The following is a 20,120-nucleotide window of genomic DNA, read 5'->3' on the forward strand; positions in this document are numbered from 1 at the left end:
CATGGAGGAGGGCACTTGTGGGGATGAGCACTGGGTGTTATATGGAAACCAACTTGACAATAAACTATTTGTTAAAAAGAAACAAACAAACAAACAAAAAAACCAAGACCACAGTTCCGAAACAATACTGTTAAAAACAACATCTGCATAAGGCTTTGAAAAATTAACTGAAACTAAAGATTAGGAGATAGAACCTACTGTCATTTTAGCTGAGATTTTTTTTTAATCAAAGAACAATTTTTACCGAGTAATAATTAGTGAATTACTTAACTAAAGCTGGAGAGGAAACAAAGTATTTCATATTAAGTAAGTAAGGATTAAGAGAATGGAGGGACACTTGGGTGGCTCAGTTGGGCATCCAACTCTTGACTCTTGATTTCAGCTCAGGTCATGATCTCACGGTCCTGAGGGTCCTGAGATGGCACAGGCTCTGAGCTCGGTGTGGAGCCTACTTAAGATGCTCTCTCTCCCTCTCTCCCCTGTCGCTCTCCCACTCGTGCTCTCTCTCAAAAAAAATTTTTTTTAAATTAAAAACTTCTGAAGCATTTTTACTGGCTCTTTACCCACTCCCTCAGGGTAGGTTGTCCTCAGGGCTCAGGTCTGTCCTAGGTTCTTTTCTCCATAGATTTTTTTGCCCCTAAGGAGCTTATTTATTCTTATCTATGAACTCCATGCTGATGATTCTTGAATCATTCTTGGCAAAAAATTAACAGCCTGAAGAGACCATAAACACATATAAGCCAATGAGAAAAATGAGAAAGTATATGAGAAAAATGTATGAATTCAATGAGAAAAATATATGAACAAAAATGCCAATATAATTTTAATGAACTAATAATCTAAAACATGCATTTTTAAAGGAGATAACATTTCCAGCTATCAAATTAGCATTTTTTTTCGAAGATAACAATTCTGCTGAGCATATGGAGAAATGGGCATGCTTATACATTAGGTAAAAATTGTTAAGTTTTTTAGGAGAGCAAACTGACATAATATATGGACAGGCTTTAAAAAAAAGTTTCCATCTTTTAACTTAGTAATTCTACTTTTAGAAGTTTATTCTAAAGAATAATATAAAATGAGGATAAAGGGTTATAGAGAAATATGTTCTCTGTATTGTTATAGGAAAACACAAGCGCCAAAAAGGCCAACATAGAAAGCTTTTAAATAATATTAATAATTCCAACAAAAATTATATTATTTTAAAAAAATCTGTTTTCTATTTGAGAGAAAGCACACGCGTGAGCACGAGCAGGAGAGGGGCAGGAAGAAAGAGAGAGAGAATCCCAAGCAGGCTCCATGCTCAGCGCAGAGGCCAACACTGGAGGCAGGGTGTGTGCGGGCGTGTGTGTGCGTGTGTGTGTGTGTGTTAGTGAGTGAAAGGGGTCATGATCTGAACCAAAATCAAGAGTCAGATGATCAATCTACTAAGCTACCCAGGTAGCCCCCAAAATCATATTATGTAGCTACCAAAAATCATATTTACTAAAAATAATGGCACTGAAAGATATATTTGTGCCACAATCATAACTAAAAAATATCAGAGGTAAATGAAATAAAAAAGCATAAGCTACCATCACAATTATTTCAATACAGACACGAATGAAAAGATTGGAAGGCCATAACAATTTAAAGTGCTTATCTCTGATGTTACAAGATTATATTTCTTATATTTTTCTCCATTTTCCATGCTTCCTATTCAGTATGGATTGACAAAATATTATCAAAAACATCTAAAAACAAAACATTCATCAAGTACAAATGAAACTTAACACCTCTACTATTAATCCTGTTTATCCTTCCAACTTCCCTATATATTATCAAATTAAACACCACCAATCTCTAAGTTAAAATAGCTTCTGTTTGAGGTCAGTATTTGAGCCTTCCTCATTATTCCAGGATCTGCCATATAACTTTACTTAAAATGAAAAATACAGGAAAAAAAATACAGACATAATCTTGAAAACTGGTCTGTTCTCTGGGGCTATATAGCTTTAAGAAAATCTATTTTGAGGCACTGTCTGGCTGACCTGTAATTCTGGATATGCATATGGATTTACACACAAACACACTTCTACCCAAAATTATGTGTTTTAAATTCCAAATCATTGAAAGCAGATTACTGATTGAGGTGAGGAAAAAAGCAGCTATTTTATAGAAAAAAACCACTGGAGTTTCAGATTAAAAAAATTCTTAATTTGGGTTTAAATCACCACTCTGCCACTTACTAACATGTGACTTTACACAAATCACTTAAATTTCTAAGCCTCAATTTCTGCACCTATATAAAACAGGTATGTTCATTTAGTGGAGTATTTTGAGGTTCAAATAATACAGTTTCTCTGAAAGTACTATACATACAACCTATTAAAGCATTATCACATCTGCTTAGCTGAGATGGGGATAAAACATTCAATAAGTGAAGAATGGAAGATTTAAACACAATTGCATTTGAAGAACTAAACAAATTTTTAAATTGCACTTGGTTAGCTGAGTCTAAGAGGCACAGTCAAAAAAGAACAGATTACCGAAAGCTTCCTGAATTTCCACATAATTATTTTTATTATTTTTAGCCACATAAAACTATCAGTTTTTCTGGTGAAAGTATAAATGGTTGAAAAATACTATCTCCTCCCTCATCACTGAAATTAATGTATAAATCGTTTCTTTTTTTTTCTTTTTCTTTTTTTTTTTTTTTACTTACAGTGGAGGAGAAGTAGCAAGTAGTGCTGGTAGACAATTTTCCAGAGGTGTGGGTTTCTGCACATCTCTGCACGTGAGCAGAGGCACTAGCCACTGACAGCTTTCATTCCACACTATCTTTTCAAGGATTTTTGTAGAGTATCTCCCTCTCGGGCAAAGGCTAGGCAAGTGCTCTTGCAGCTGGGGTTGGGTTCCTCAGTTGTGAGGCACAGCATTCACCCAGGCTGTTCCATGTCACTCCCATGGGATGTGAGGGTGAAGGAAAACCAATCTGAACATGAAGCTTATGCTGGCTGCTATGCCCTGAGTATTTATTTAAGTCCTCTGTCTCTCACCCAGAAGTCTCAGTCAGTACCCATTAAACTGAGGCAGGTTAACTTGTTAGCTAGCAAATAGGGTAAAATCTTGGAGCCTTCACAGTTCTTGACAAGAAAGGTCAAAATCTACAAATATGCCAATCTGCATGGCCCACTAATTTCTCAAAATATAGAAAATATTATAGAGAATGAATACAGAGATACTACAAAAGAAACCAGTAAAGGTGGCTGTCTCTGAAGAGGGGGGGATCACCTATTTTATATTAACATCCACATCAGACACTTGCAATAAAGGAATAAATACATGAAAAGTCTGAATTAACATCTTTGCACTAGTTAATAAGCCATTTGATTTTAGTTTCACCTTGGAATGAAGAGGCATTCCAGGACCCATTATTGGTCTTAGACCTAGACTTAGCTTAGCTAGGCTGAACAGATTTGAAGAGTAAGCAGAGATTCCCCCTTAGAGTCTACTCTTTTCACCAGAGTATGGTTTCTCACTGAACTCTGAAGTATCTATACTTCAGTGAATTCCATTTGAATTCAGTGAATGCCAGTTGAAAATTCAAGTAACTTTTTTTAAACAGACAAGAACATAATTTGACATACAGCCCACAATTAATAGTGGGCTTCAATTCTAGCTTATTCTTTTTTCAGAGTGTTGAAACACTTCTGAAGAACAAAGACGATTCACAGCAAATAGTGGCAGTGTTTTCTTTGAATTCAACTCGAGTGGCTTTGTGTTAAGTATACTTCAACATACCTTTTTTCACTGACTCCTCAAAAATCAATGGTTAGCTATTATTATTTCCATTTTACTTTTAAAGAAACTTAGGCTCAGAAACAGTAACTGCCCTATACCACACAATTAGTGACAGAGATGGAGTTTGAGTCCAGGCCTTTTGGATTTAAGTTCTCAGCTGGATTAGCCCTTCCCTTTTTAATCATTATTTGCATTACCAATACCAGTAGCTCAAAAGGACAAAAAAATTAAATTTGATACTCTTACACCCATTCCCCAAGAACAAAATCTTTCATGGTCCCTATATTCGTCTTTCTAGTTTCTTCTGATGCTCAAACATTAACAGTATCCACTCTGCTCACTTTTCAGTTCTGTCAGACACTTGCACAATAAAAGGCCACATCCAGCCAGAGGAACTTAATAAAAAACAAGTAAGCTGAAAAACAAAACTGACAGAATCAGTAACCTAATTAGTCAGAAAGACAGGACTAAGGTCAGGCAATCGAAAAAGTGTTTTCCTTTATTAGCAATCAATTCAGGCACAGAATATACCTTTCACACTACCCCACACATTTACCAACACAATATATGTATGCACTGGCAGGGGAGGGTCACAACTCACATGTGAAATATCTGGTGAAGGGAAAGTGATAATGGCTCTCAATGTACTTTCCTCCCATTGTTCATCAATTATCTACTAGCCTATTACCTACAGCCTCCCCCCACTGCCAGCTAAAGCAAAAGCCATTTCTTTCAGCTGTCTGGAGCAAAGACATGCAGAGAAAACAAAAAGCTCCCAAGAGTCTTTATGTATAATATACTCAGAGTAGGTATTTCCTACAATTTAAATAAAAGTTTTCAATCCATTTTGGTTTAATAAAGTAGATGATGGATGAGCTAATAGTAATTGTGAAATCTATTTCAAGGATAGTGATTATAAATACAAGTGCTTACTCTGCATCAGATACTGTGCTACAAACTTTACAAACACTGTAACTCATTTATTCCTCCCAGCAACCCTGCCATATAGGTATTATTATCATCCCCTGTTTTACAGATGTGGAAACTAAGGCTCAAAGAACGGGAAAAAAAACCTTTTCCTAGATTGCACAGCTAAATAAATGAAAAGCCAAACATAAGTTTTCCTGACTACTAAAATTAAGTTTTGTTTTATTTTCAAATATATGTGGGAGGGCTCTTACAAATGTCTTCCAAATAAAATCCCATCAATAATTTTAAAATGTTAATTCAGATTAAAGAAATCTGATTTTTCTAGCACTGTATAAGAGAACTGACAAGCAAACTTTGGCCAAATTATATAACAGAAAAGCTACTCAAAAAGCCCAGGTATTACAGGAGCATTACAGATTAAGATAACCATATCAATAACAACAATACTGTCTTATTCTGACCATAAATTAAACAAAGTACTCTTTAAATATGTAAAACCCAATGTGGATATAAACAACACTCAGATATTGTAATGATAGGAATACTTCCTAGAAATGAAATGTCCAAATATCATTTTAGTCAGTAGACCTAGGTTCAGTCATACCTTTACCAATTATATAGTACACTAACCTTGGGCAAGTCACTCTACCTCTCTGTACCTAAGTTTGCGTACCTATAAAATCACAGAAATATCTATCTTAAACTGTTAAAGATGAAATGGAATATTTAGCAAAGTATCACTATAAGTACTCATGTACTGGCCAGTATCATCATTATCATTATTATTACTGGAACTTTAATTAAACAGTAACACTCCAATTTCCCATTATCTTTTCTTTTTGTGTCCCATTAAAATGAAGGAAATATAAAGGCCAAGTAATAGGCCTCAATAATCACAAAAACAAGACCCTAAATAATTACAAGTTGACTATAAGAGCAAACATTCATTTTCAAAAGGTTAAATGATCTGAAGAGCTTTTAATCTAAAGAATCACCTGGTAAAGGGCACCTGGGTAGCTCAGTCAGTAGTCGGTTAAGTGTCCAACTCTTGATTTCAGCTCATCTCAATGGTTCATGAGTTAGGGGCCCATGTCCAGCTCTGTGCTGACAGCTTAGAGCCTGCTTGGGATTCTCTCTTCCCCTCTCTATGCCCCTCCCCTGCCCGCTCTCTCCTCCTCTCAAAATAAACAAACATTTAAAAAAAAAAAGAAGAAGAAGAAGAACTTGCTAGGGGCACCTGGGTGGCTCAGTTGGTTAAGCCTCTGACTTTGGCTCAGGTCACGATCTCACATTCGTGGGTTCGAGCCCCGCATCGGGCTCTGTGCTGACAGCTCAGAGCCTGGAGTCTGCTTCAGATTCTGTCTCTCCCTCTCTCTCTGGCCCTCCCCGTCTCATGCTGTGTCTCGTCTCAAAAATAATAAAAACATTTAAAAAATTAAAAAAAGAACTGGTAAAACTTAAGCACAGTTTTTTTTAGTTTAACTTGAAAATCAAATAAATCTGAACAAATGTTCTATAAATGTAAATTGTTTTATTTTCTAGTCCTAGGGACTAATACTCTGATAAGCATATATTGTTTAAAATTTTGTAAACCTATGACCAGGTGGAACTCAAGTATGTGTATTTTTTTAAACATTTATTTATTTATTTATTTATTTTGAGAGAGCAAGTGCATGCATGAGAGCAGTGGAGGGGCAGAGAGAGAGGGAAATAGAGTCCCAAGCAGGCCCTATACTGGGCTTAATCTCACGACCATGAGATCCTGACCTGAACCAACGAGTGGGATACTCAACCAACTGAGCTACCCAGGTGCCCCTGAAGTATGTGTATTTTTTTTAAGTTTATTTATTTATTTTAGAGAAAGAGATTGAAAGTAAGTGAGAGGGGGCAGAGAGAGAGAGGGAGAAAAAGAGGGAGAGAGAGAATCCTAAGCAGGCTCCACACTATTAGCACAGAGCCCAATGTGGGGCTCCAACTTGAGCCTTGAGATCATGACCTGAGCTGAAGTCAGATGCTTAACTGACTTAGCCACCCAAGTGCCCCAAGTATGTGTGTTTTTAAAGCACCATAGATGACTCTTTTAATCAAATTTGGGATTTACTGCTTTAGAGTATATGGTATCTATATCCTAGCATGCAGATGATGGATTTTATGGTCCATAAATTGTAATCATGCCAAGAACAAGAAATGCTAGGCTATCTTTTCCAACCCAGAATCTCTGAAAGTACTGAGGGATATCAAGGAACATGTTAGTCAGTGATAATGAGGAACTATCAGATATCTCCTTAGGAACAAAACTGCACCCATCGTGACCAAGTTAACCTCCTCTTCTTATCTCCTCTGCTCTCTTCCCTAAGTACAGTGAAATCACTTCCCTAGTCTCTGATCACATTGACAAACTCTTCTATTATAGCACCTACAATCTTCACTATACACACATACCTTCAGTAAGCTTGAGCAACTTAAGAAAAGCAGATGAAAAAGAAGAAACAAAAAATAGGACTTGCAAACTAACCCAGTTCAGATTCCTACTTCTGTGTAATTTGGGGCATTTTTGTCTGGGAATCTTCAGCTGTCTTACCTACAAAATGGGATAACACCCAGCAAAGTATCCCACATATAAGGCATTTTCCCTCTCTACCAACAAGACAAAGAAAAAGGTGTTTAAATACGTTAAGTATTTAGTGCCTGTTGAATGAAAGAAATCTTCTACAACTGATTTTCTTTTTAAATTTTTAACGTTTATTTATTTTGGAGAGACACAGAACCTGAAACAGGCTCCAGTCTCTGAGCTGTTAGCACAGAGCCCATGCGGGGCTCGAACTCATGAACTGCGAGATCATGACCTGAGCCAAAGTCAAATGCTCAACCAACGGAGCCACCCAGACACCCCACCCTACAACTGATTTATAATGTGTTTCCTGATCTGACTCCAAAAGTAGTGGGTGAGTCAAGGTTTCTCAATGGAAAACCAGACTGACATGGTCAATGAACCTATTATTACCCAATGCACCGAGCTGTTATTAAACAGTATGCAAAGAGAAGGGAAGTACAGCTATTTATATCTTTGAAATGGAGACTGAGTTCACATCTCCAATATAAAAGATCTGAATTTGTAGTATGCAGTAGCAGTCTGCTAAACCTCACTGAATAAATAAAAATTTGGCTTATTTTCTCTTTCCCTTGAGGTGTTTAAGGCCATGGCAGGCAGAGTAATGATGCCCCCAAAATATCCACTTCCTAATCCTGGAAAGCTATGAATATATTAGTATGCACAGCAAAAGAGAACTATGGTTGCAGAGGGAATTAAGATTACTAATTAGCTGACCTTAAAATAGGGAGATTCCCATTCAGGATTATCAGGGTGGGCCCAATGTAATCACAGGGCCCTTTAAATGTGAAAGAGGGAGCAAAATTACAGAAGGATATGTCACAAATGATGGGTGCAGGGTCAGAGATGTGACAGCTTAACCTGCCTTTGCTAGCTTTGAAGATGGAAGAAAGGAGCCAACAAAATAAGGGTAGCTTTTTCTAGGAGCTAGAAAAGTCAAGAAAACAGACTGTCCCCTACAGTATTCCAGTAGCTCTGCCAACAGCTTAATTTTAGCCCAGGAAGATCCATGTCAAACTTTCAATTTACAGAATCATAAGACAATAAATAGATCTGTGTTACGTCACCAAGTTTGTGGTAATTTGTAATAGCAGCAATAAAAACACTAATACAGATGTCTTAAAAAAAAACAAAACTCCTTTAGAGTCCTTGAGCCAAAATGGACACTGCATATCAGGTTTAATGATCACTAATGAAATGAGAAAACAGTCCATTCTACAAAACTTAAAATTTAGAAAGAAAAATGCCACCACAGGCGGTTCTACTTCTAGAGTGGCTGAGTAGGTATTATCAAACCAAACCCCTAACAACTATAAACGCTGGATAAATTATTTTTTTAAAACTACAAAAAAATCAAAACTTTCTGAAGGCATTGGAAAACTACCAAATGCAGGCAGACACCAAAGGGAGTCTACACTTAGAAGAAGCCAATGAAGGTTTTTTGATTTATACTTTGTATCTTTTAGCCTGAAGGCAGGCCCACAAGCCCCCATCAGTCCTGTGCTGGGCAACTAAAACCTAAAGAGAAAACCTGAAGTCTTAATGGCTTGAAGAACCACAGAACAGTTTGGGACAACAGGCATGGGAAAGTGCGAAATCCCAGAAAAGGAAGAGGCAGAGAGAGGCCCCAAATTCTGTGGTTGACCCCCAAGCCGTGCATGCACATGGAGCCAACTCCAGGCAGCCCAGCTGCCTGGAACTGAACCAGTATTTGAGCTGCTGCCTACAAGGGAGTTGGATTATAGTTCAAGTTGAATTGAGTTAACAGCTTGCCCCAACACTCATGGAGAAATTAACAAAATCTAGAGTTTTTTATGATTTATTATTCACAATGTCCAGGACAGAATTCAGAATTACTCAATATAAAACAAAACAGCCCATTTTTAAAAAGACAATAAATGGAGATTACCACACAATTTAAAAACTGCTACACCCATGTTTAAAAAAAAAATCTCCAATGAACAAAAAGATCAAATAGAAACTATAAAAAAGAACCAAATGAAAATTCTGAAATTGAAAAAAAAGTTCTAAAGCTGAAAATGCCACTCACTGCTACTGAACTAAGTAGTGGATTGGAAATGAAGCAGTGATGAGCTGCAGAGCAGTATCAACAATTCAAAAAGCCATGGAAAATTACTGAAGAGAATAAGCCTATTCTGAGTATTTACTGCTCCATAATACACTTTTTAGGCAATTCTTGATAATCACTCAAGGTGTTACTATACTTTTGACAGAAAAGACACTTCAAGAGATTAAGAAATATGGTTCAAGGTCACACAACTATGGTCTTGTAGGCACTTCTAGACAGTACTAAGTTATGGGTACTTTTAAATCAATGATGAACTCAAGTCTGTGGCTGAAGAAATTAGCTAATACAGCAGAAATTGTAACAGAATAAGCAATTTCCTTGAAAATGTGAATGGTTTCCTTAATGGTTTCTCTTTTAGGAAAGGAACTTTATTAAAAGGCATCTCTCTACTCACACATTTCCTAGTCATTCTGATATTCCACTATTTGGAAAAGGTTGTAAGGGCCTGGTTATATAAGTTATAGAACATCCCCACAATGGAATGCTATGCAGCATTAAAAATGACAGTATAGAAACATTTACTGGAAAGTGGATCAACAATGTTTTATGGGAAAAAACAGGCTACAAAACAATGTGAACAACACCATCAATTTTTACCAAAAAAATTCTAAGTTCTATTAATTATAGACACAAAAATGTTAACATTTTGGTTATTTCCAGGTTGATGAGACTATGGGTAATTTTTATTTTTTGAGCTTATTCTATTTGCTGTTCCAAAATTATGTTTTCTCTACAATGTATTACTTGTGTAATAAAATCAAACTTATAAATCAAATCATGCTCTACACCTTAAACTTATACAAAGATGTGTCAATTATTGCTCAATAAAACTGGAAAAAAAAGAAAAACTTAGACTTATTCATCAACTCAATATTTATTGGGCACATACTACATACCAGGTAATATTTGTACAAAGAAAAAACTGTTGCAGAAACATAAAATTTGATTGAAATGTCTTCCACTACCTGAAGATAGTCTTCAATTTATACCTCTAGACCTTTCCCTCAGAACCTGAAGAAAATCTATCTGTACTCTTATTTCTAGCCTTTCTACTAGTAGACAAGGTCTACTTCACCTCTCACCTGGGGTTCTGCAAGAGACTGTTATCTATTTAATCTCCCTACCTCTGGCTCCAACAAATGTATTCCCTTACTCCATCCAGTCATCTATCCAATACAGGGAAACCTGACCATGTTCCTCTGCTTCTCTAAAATCCTTCACTGACTCCACACTACTTCTAAGATAAAGCCAAATTCTATGGCATGGCATGCAAGGAGCTCCAACACCTGGGTCCTACCTTACCTCCAATAATGGGGTCCAGAAACACTGCTTGAGGGTTCTTAAAGTCACCAAGTTGGTTTTTTTTTTTTTGCCAACTATCAATAGTTTTTTCTTATGCTGGCCTTCCCATCTAGAATATCTCATCACCAATTTTAGTATTGCCTCTAGAAAAAATCTTACCATCTTCAAACCATATTGATCTTATTCATATCTCTTAACACTGTACTCTTACACTGTACGATATTACACCTGGACCTTAAACTTTCAACTCCACAAGAACAAGGACTAAGTCTGTTCATCTGTAATATAGGGATATAGTATCAACTATGAGATTTAGAATGTAAACATTTAACACAGTGCTTGGCACATGAAAACTAGTCATCAAATGTTACCTATCACTACTATCCATATTGTTACCTGCAGCCCAGCAGTGAAGCAGGACCTCAAATGTTTATTGAACGACTAAACTCTGCAAATTGGAATATTCCTCCCCATTTTATGACCAAGGAAAGTAAGTGCAAGAAAATTACAGCCCAATATCACAAAGCTAGAAAAGGCGGTGAAGCCACCATCCAAAATCAGGTCCAATTCTAAAGCCCTGAACTATTCAATTCTACTATGCACTCTCTCTTCTGCTAAAAACTGACTCAACCTTTCTATTTTACTGCTGGGGGAAAAAGGGGCTTCCTTCCAGTAAATGATGTAAAAACCGCCATTCCTGGAATCACCATTTCTAAGTTAACTTGAATGAGTGTTTCGATTCAACTTCCTTGCCTAAAATAAGGGCATGTACTTGGATCTCAAAAGCCCATTCAAGCTCTAAAATCCTTCTGGGTGCAGTTTTTCTGATGGTGTTCTTTCATAGAGTTAATGTGACATTATTACTTATCGAACTTTTCCCATATGCAAAACAAAACTGCAGTAAATCAAACACCTTGCCCAAAGGAAACACTCTTTAAGCTTTCAACCTGCAAGCCAATGCCTACAATTTCAGAGTCCTTTCCAGGGCGCTACTACCGGCCGGCAACAAGGTCACCAGGCCTGATATGCAAGGTGCCTCCTTCGTGGGCGGGGGACCTCAGAGCCTCTCGGGCTGACAAAGGGCCAAGCCTACGTTCCGCGCTGGGGCGAAACGGCAACAGACCACCGGGCGGCCCCTCCTTCTTCCTCTCCTTGACCACACTAGGCGTAAACTTCCCAGTCCTGTGGGGGAGGCCACGCACCCGCAGCAGCTACGTCTGCGACCCTCCCTCGGAGCTCCTCGCTGGCGGTGGAGCTGCGGCGGCCTCCCTGAGTGAGGGCGAAGGCCGCAGTGTCCTTGCCGCCGCCTGCAGGCCGTCCAGAGCCCAGCGTTCTCGTGCGCCCACCACAAAAGGAGACACCGAAAAAGAGGGGAGGGTGGCGGCAGTGCCGGGGCTCATTCCGAACCTCCTTACCCACTGGGTGGTGAGGCCTGCCGCCTTGGCCCGGAGCGCCGCGGAGAAGAACATGGCGGACCAAACAGTTGGCCTTTCCCTGCGGCACCAGGCGAGAATCCCGAGCGAGNGCCTGGCGAAGAGCAGCCAGGTCCGTAAAAGGCTGTGTCCTGCAGGCTGCCGGTGGGGTCCCAACCTTGAAAGGAAGCGTCAGTGAGCTGTGCCTTGGGCTTCTAGGGAATGAAACGCCGATCTGGATTTATGGGGTGAGCTTACCTCCTACAGAGCTTTATGGGAATTTAACCACTTCCTTTTTTATTGTAGTTACTTAAAAAAAATTCCGTTGCACTCCCCTGTAATCACATTTTACAAGTTATAGAATTGAAGATGCAAAAGACTGCCACCGAGTGAACTAGACACCAAATGCCTTATTTTCCATTCTTTCGATTTAGAGATGTGTGCCGACACATTTAAGGGTGAAATGATAGATCTGGAATTTGCTTCAGAATAATGGAGATTCAAAATAATGGACATAGAAATGAAACCATATTGGCCATGAATAATGACTGTTGAAGCTGCAGTAGTTCTCATGACTACTCTCGGTACTTTTGTACATGTTAAAAATTTTCCATAATAAAACTTAAAAAAAAAGCCACTTCCTTTCTCATGTTTGTTTGGTCATCTTTGGAAATTCCAACAAGTATTTATTCAGTAACAGCCGTAATATGCACAGCGCTATTTCCTGCTGTGTAGAGTTTACCAGGCACTTTACTGCCTCTTGATTTTTCCCTTCACTGCCTTCTTGTGTGTCATGTCCTGTAACACCCCTTCCTTTTGCCCATTTTCCTTGCTAAACTTGTGAATGATTTCTGGAACTTGCACAGCAGCATAAGGATTTTAAATATTTATTCTTCATGTAAAAACTCTAGGGGCGCCTGCGTGGCTCAGTTGGTTAAGCTCCTGACTTTGGCTCAGGTCGTGATCTCTGGGTTCCTAGTTTGAGCCTCAGGAGAAACTCTGTGCTAACAGGTGAGAGCCTGGAGCCTGCTTTGGATTGTGTCTCCCTCTCTCTCTGCCCCTCCCCCTCAAGTTCTCTCTCTCTCTCTCTCTCTCTCAAAAATAAAAAACATTAAAAAAATTTTTAAATAAAAAAAATAAAAGTCTAAAATATTTCATTATAGGGTTACCTGGGTGGCTCAGTTGGTTGAGCACCTGACTTCAGCTAAGGTGATGATCTCTTGGTTTGTGAGTCCTACGCCTGCATGGGGCTCTGTGCTGACAGCTCAGAGTCTGGAGCCTGCTTCAGATTCTGTGGATCCCTCTCTTCTCCCCTCCCCCCGCACACTCTGTCTCCCTCTCCCACAAAATTAATAAACATTAAAAAAAAGACTTAAGAAATATTTAATTTAACTAAAATATTAAATTTAAAATGGTTAAAATATTCCATCATAGGGGCGCCTAGGTGGCTTAGTCGGTTGAGTGTCCGACTTTCTCTTAGGTCATGATCTCGCAGTTTGTGGGTTCGAGCCCCGCGTCGGGCTCTGTGCTGACTGCCAGCTCAGAGCCTGGAGCCTGTTTCAGTCTGTGACTCCCTCTCTCTCTGACCCTCCCCTGTTCACGCTGTCTCTCTCTCTCTCCTAGAAATAAATAAAACATTTAAAAAATTTTAAAAAAAATATTCCATTATAACCGTTTATGAGTTGTATTTTACAAATTATGAAATGCAAATCACAAGAAGGCTGACAGCCAGTGAGCTAGAAGTGCTTTGGTTCGCATTTCTTTGCTTATCTTTTATATTAGTTTGCTTCTTCTAAATTGGCTTCAGTATTTGCCTTTTAAAGGGAAAAATATTCTGGGCCTCCATATTGATTTAAATTATTATATTATAGGGGCACCTTGCTGTGACTCAGGGGAGCATGTGACTCTTGATCATGAGTTTGGGCCCCATATTGGATGTAGGGATTACTAAAAAAATAAACCTTAAAAAAATAAAAAAATTTGTTTAAAAAATTAAATTATGGTATTATAAATTTATCTATATATGCCTATATATATATATACATACATAACACTGTTATACACATAATGCTGTTCTTGTAGGTCTTATACAACTAAAACCAAAATATATCACAAATTAAATACATAACAAACTTACAAATGGATGATACTAGTATGACGTGGAGTCTTTGAATCTGGTATACATGCTTTCTCTTGATTCCATTAAGGCCTTCTCTGACCCTAGGTTAAGTCCTCATGATACCTTCCTTATAAATGCCTGCCTCCACTTTCATTACACATTTACCACCAGATTATAACCTCCATAGGTATAGAAACCTGCCCTTACCAACTTGTTTGATTCAACAGCTTTCACTGTACCTGATACATGGAAAGCATTCAATACTTGGAAACTGAATGAACACTTTGCACATAGTACAAATATTTGGATGCTCTGAAGGGGTTGTATGTCTCTGGTTGGATTATGCTTATAAAGGTACATCTGTGAGAGTGCTTTTGGATATAAGTAACATGAAACCTAACTGAAGGAAATTAAGCAGTTATGAGTTCATTATGTCACATGAAAAGAATTCCAAAGGTAGAACAATTCCAAGATTAGATAATTCAGTTACCCAAGGACGTCCTTAAAAACTTGAGAGCCCTCCATCTTTCTACTCAACCATACAGGAGCTGTGACTCCTGTTATGGTCACAAGATGGCTGTCGCACTTCCAAGTATCATGTGCAGATTACAACCGTCTCAGGAAGGAAAAAGAACTCTTTCCTTTCAGGGGTCTCAGATGTTCCTCCAGGAGACTTCTTTAGCTCATTGGCATACCCATCATGGAAGTTAAGAGAACAGCCTCTAGAATGAGACGGCTGGTTCAAATCCTCTCTCTACTGCTTTCTAGCTGTGTGACTTTAAGCAAGTTAGTCTCTCTAGGCTTCGGTTTAGTAATAGTACCCTCCTCGTTGCTTTATGATGGGAATAAAATGAGTTAATAACTATAAAATTCTTTTTAAATTACTGAGCATTGGGACGCCTGAGTGGCTCTGTCGGTTAACCTTCCGACTTCGGCTCAAGTCATGATCTCATGGTTTGTGAGTTCGAGCCCCACGTCTGGCTCTGTCCTGACAGCCTGGAGCCTGTTTCTGATTCTGTGTCTCCTGCTCTCCACCCTTCCCTCACTCATGATCTGTCTCTCTCTGTCTCAAAAATAAATAAACAGGGGCACCTGGGTGGCTTAGTCGGTTAAGCGTCCGGCTTTCGCTTAGGTCATGATCTCACGGTTCGTGGGTTCGAGCCCCGCGTCGGGCTCTGTGCTGACTGCCAGCTCAGAGCCTGGAGCCTATTTCAGAGTCTGTATCTCCCTCTCTCTCTGCCCCTCCCCTGCTCACACTGTCTCTCTCTCTCTCTCTCCTAGAAATAAAAAAATAAAAATATTTTTTAATAAATAAATAAATAAATAAATAAGTAAACGTTAAAAAATAAATAAATTACTGAGCATAGAGTAATTGGATGTCTTCCGTAATGAGTAGCATCTGTGGAGTTCACAGTCCACAGAGAAGGTATATGTCTCATCGGTATCTAACAGTCCAAGCAAGGACTTAGCAGGTATCCCTAATTTCTGTTACCTAGGAGCCAAGAGTGCAAAGAGTAATGTTTAAAACATTAGGGATCAGGGCTAAAGGAATGTCTAGCCTGTTAACTCTTCCTTGAAGATGACACAGAAAATGCTTTCAAGAGTCATTCTGCTGCCAGTAAGTGTAATAACGCTTTGTTCAGCGGTCCAAAAGATCTGTTAATGTCCAGCATGATTTTGGCTTATCCTTAACCCAAATAATTCTCAGTGAAAACATTAGGATTAATCTTTCTCACACCTGGTAATGTGAGTTCATTTCTGGAGCCACCCCACTTATAACATAACCTAATGCACAGTCAGCTATTCTTCCCAGAGTCTTTAGGATAGAATTGTGGGGTCTCTTTGAAAAATTCCTACTCTCAAAGCCATCATTTCTAGGCACAGACCAACATGGATGCCAGTGATGTTAAATGTTACTTATCTTACCCCATAGGCTTGATTGAAATTGGCTTGATTACATACTGTAATGAATATTATGGCTGCCTGGTTAGACATATTCCATGATTCTAAGTTAGTGCTACTACCATAAGCCCTGGGAAGTTGGCCCTAACTGTAGTGATCAACTCTTTGATTGAAGAATGTGTGTGGCTTTGGGGTGGGGAGTGGGGGGTGGAGGGGAATTGAGGGACTGGGAGCTAGGAGAACTGGGATAAAGTTGAGGGGAATGATCAAACGTGGGAACTTGTGCTCTGCCATATCTATGATTTCTTCTCCATTTAAACCACCATAAGCAGGCACTAGTGAGGGCATAGTATAATGCAAATCATGAGCTTTCAAATCAGAGGAACTTGCGATTGCTATTCTGACCTCATCTCTTACTAGAATCTGTGAAGCTTTGGTCCTCAATTTCTTCGAGTATAATTAGAGCATTAAATCATTCTCTTAGGTCACATCATACTTACTAAAGCAGCCTTGGGCACATTATAGTATGCTCTGCCTCCCACATGCCTACTCACAGTATTGACTCACCTCGGGTTTTCTAGCAAATAACATGAAGTGTGGGTCCAGTTTTGTTTTGAAGGAAGAAGACAGACTGAGTCAAAACTCAAAGGAAGGAGAAAAAAAGAGATAAGGTTATTGCTGGATGAATAAGAAAGAGTTTTCAAGAGAAAGGAAATATAGGTCCTTCAAGTAGGAAATTTGACGGTGCAAAGAAGCATGATATAGTCACAGTGGTACACTGAAGCGTTAGACCTGCTTCATGCTGTGTCACTTTGAGGTGAGGGGGGATATTAGCGTAATGAATAACTTCTTCGTGATCTTTCCAAATTCTTCTCAAGTTAATCTTGGATATGGGACCAAAAGGTAAAATCAAAATCAAAACAGCCAGTAACTGTACAAACCTCAAGAAGAGACTGTCTAAAAAAATGATAAGCAGAATGTCACCCAAACCATTATCAGATTCAAGTTGCTTATTACTTCCCTAGTGTGGGAATGAATCTTAGTAGCCTCTACGACTCAAATGAAATTTCCTCTAAGAATTTTATCAATGCTTCCCTATCAAGTGATCAATGTAATTAAACAAGAAATATTATTCTTGCTCGACAGGTAAAATTTTAAGATTGCTAATTGCTAGTATGGGTAATGTGTGGAGCAACAATCTCTCATCCAGTGATGGTAGTATGGCAATTAAGACCAGCCTCTCCAGATGCTAATTTGGCAATATAGACTGAATTTATTTATATGCAAACCATTTTATCCACCAATTTTACTTCTATGAATTTATCCTAAGGAAATAACCAGGAAAGTCTACAAAGTTATACAAACAGCTATGTTCATCACAGCATTATTCATAATACTGAAATCCTGGAAGCCGTATAAATGATCATCATCAACAGAGAATTGATTAAACAAATTACAATACAACCATACAATAGGATGTTCCTCTGCAAATTTAAAACTAATGACAAAGATTAGTATTTATTTTAAAGGAAAAATGCCCATGATGTGTTAAGTTTAATTTTTAAAATTTTACAAAGCATCATATATAACATGACCACACTTTTTGTATGTGCATAGAAAAAAATATGGAAAGTTACATATCAAAATGGTAATACGAGGGGGCACCTGGGTGGCTCAGTCAGTTAAGCATCCAACTCTTGATCTTAGCTCAGGTCTGGATCTCGGGGTCATGAGTTCAGGCCCCGCGTTGGGCTCTGTACTAGGCATGTAGACTACTTAAAAGAATGTTAATAGAGGCATCTAGGTAGCTCAGTCCCTTGAGCATCCAATTTTGGCTCAGGTCAAGATCTCACAGTTAGTAGGTTGGAGCCCCCTGTCAGGCTCTCTGCTGTCAGTGCAGAGCGTGCTTGGAATCCTCTGTCCCCCTCTGTCTCTGCCCCTCCCCCACTCATTCTCTCTGTCTCCCGCTCTCTCTCTCTCTCTCTCTCTCTCTGTCTCTCCCAAAAGTAAATAAACAAAAAAATGTTAATAAGAGTTCTCTCTGGGTGATGGGATATAAGGTACTTTTAATTTTTTTATACCTTTTGTATCATCTGAATTTATTTCAATTAACGTTATTTTTATTACAAGAAAATAAAACTGTTCAATTTTAGAAACAGGGTAATAAAGGAAATATAAAAGTGAAAACATTGATAACTCTCTTTCATATCACTTCTTTTTGTGGATGAAAACCTCTTCAGAGTAGAATTCCTTTTACTGCTATTAATTCAAGTTTTAATTTAGGGCATCAGTGAGTGTGGGCTGGCAAGAGGGAAATGAGCCAGTGCTTAGGCTCTTTGGGCAGTTTTAATTTTAGGCAGAAGAAACAGCTCTGGACTCTTTCCCACAAGGCTGCTTCTTAAAATTCCTGTGCAAATCTGAATTCATTTCTTCCCTGACCAGTCACAAAAAGATTTATATAAAATTTCTTTAAATAGCCAATTCTCCTTGCTCATATAAAATATTCCTCCACTAAGAAATATTATATTGCAGCTAAGTAGTTCCTTTGCTTCATGCACTTGTATGGTATGGTATAAACAGCCTGAGCTGTGTAATGAAAGAGTAATCAGAGCAAGTTGAAATTGATCAGAAAAGTCTTTCATTCATTTGTGCGCTGTACAAATATATTTTCGCCCCAATTATCTTCAGCACTGAAGATACAAAAATGGAAAACATTGTCCGTTATTGGGAAGACCTAACACACTGCAACAAATGATTATAGTACAGAGTATGTGTGCAAGATTAAATGGGAATTTGGAGGAAGGAGTGCCAAAGTCTTCCTGGGGGAGTTCATGTCAGGCTAAGACTGGAAGGCTACATAGGAATTGCCATAAATAGGGTTTCTTGGGGATAAGTTTTCACCTGAAGGAAATGAAAGATATGTATTGTTAGAAAGAAGCTGAAAGAGCAAATAACTAAACTTCTAAACTGATCCTGCTAATAAAAAAGCTTAGAGGAAACATTTCCCTGCTTCTTCTGGAGCCCACTTCCTACCAGGTAATTGCACTGCATAGTAACAAAGGCACTTGATGTTGGTGCTGGGGTCTTCATGGTCCTTTCTAGAAGCGAGATGCTTTGGGGAGGGGCTTGCACACTACTGCGTGTTAATGGTTGTGCATTAATGTCAAGATGGCATGTTATAGGGGAGCCTGGGTGGCTCAGTCGGTTAAGTGTCTGACTTCAGCTCACATCCTGATCTCATGGCTTGTGGCTTCGAGCCCCACATCGGGCGCTGTGCTGACAGCTCAGAGTCTGGAGTCTGCATCTGATTCCGTGTCTCCGTGTCTCCGTGTCTCTCTCTCCCTCTCTCTTTCTCTCCCTGTCTCTACCCCTCTCCCGCTCGTGCTCTGTCTCTCTCTGTCTCTCAAAAATAAATAAACATTAATGGATGGCATGTCATAGAATTAGAAGGGGCTGTGGTATTAAAGTGCTCAAAGGACAGGAATTAGTGTATAGATTCTGAGATAGCCTGATTCAGTGGGTCCTCATATGAGCATTTTAGAGCAGGAAAGACTAGAAAAGATCTGGTCCAATCACCTCACTTTACAGATTTTTAAAAAGTTACTAAGATTGCCAAAGATCTTAACAACTGCCTTCTTTAAAAATAAATTATTAAATGTGATGTTTGGTGTAATAGTGCTGTAGTATATCTCTACAAAACTTAATGGGAAGATTCATTCCATCCATCTGAATAGCAGAGAAATAATGGTCTGTTTTCCTAGCTTTAGCTCATGTGTGTCTTCTGTTTATATAGTCAAAGGTCAAAAGCTGACTAAGAACAGATGAGCCCTTTCCTTTTACATCACTTTTCGACTTTTCAAAGGGCTTAAAATAAACTATCATTTTCCATTATTTACTTAAGGGATTTGTTTTGCAGAATTTGTAGCTCTTGGGAACCCCCCTGTCATTCTTACGAAGTACACAATCTGATTC

The 20,120-nt window shown here is 38.6% G+C and overlaps 1 protein-coding gene across 1 annotated transcript in view; it reads right to left on the reverse strand.

Annotated features, from left to right (window-relative positions):
* Window positions 1-12,233, reverse strand: part of NDUFV2 (NADH:ubiquinone oxidoreductase core subunit V2) — a 29,956-nt gene extending 17,723 nt beyond the window's left edge. Inside the window, exon 1 of the mRNA XM_077778256.1 lies at window positions 12,131-12,233. Coding sequence (XP_077634382.1) covers window positions 12,131-12,184 — 54 coding nt within the window. The 5' untranslated portion in view covers window positions 12,185-12,233. The remainder of the gene's footprint in view (window positions 1-12,130) is intronic.
* Between the last annotated feature and the right edge of the window lie 7,887 nt (window positions 12,234-20,120).

The sequence above is a fragment of the Crocuta crocuta genome, unplaced genomic scaffold (genome assembly GCF_008692635.1).
Source record: "Crocuta crocuta isolate KB4526 unplaced genomic scaffold, BGI_CrCroc_1.0 scaffold26, whole genome shotgun sequence".
Lineage (NCBI taxonomy): Eukaryota > Metazoa > Chordata > Mammalia > Carnivora > Hyaenidae > Crocuta > Crocuta crocuta.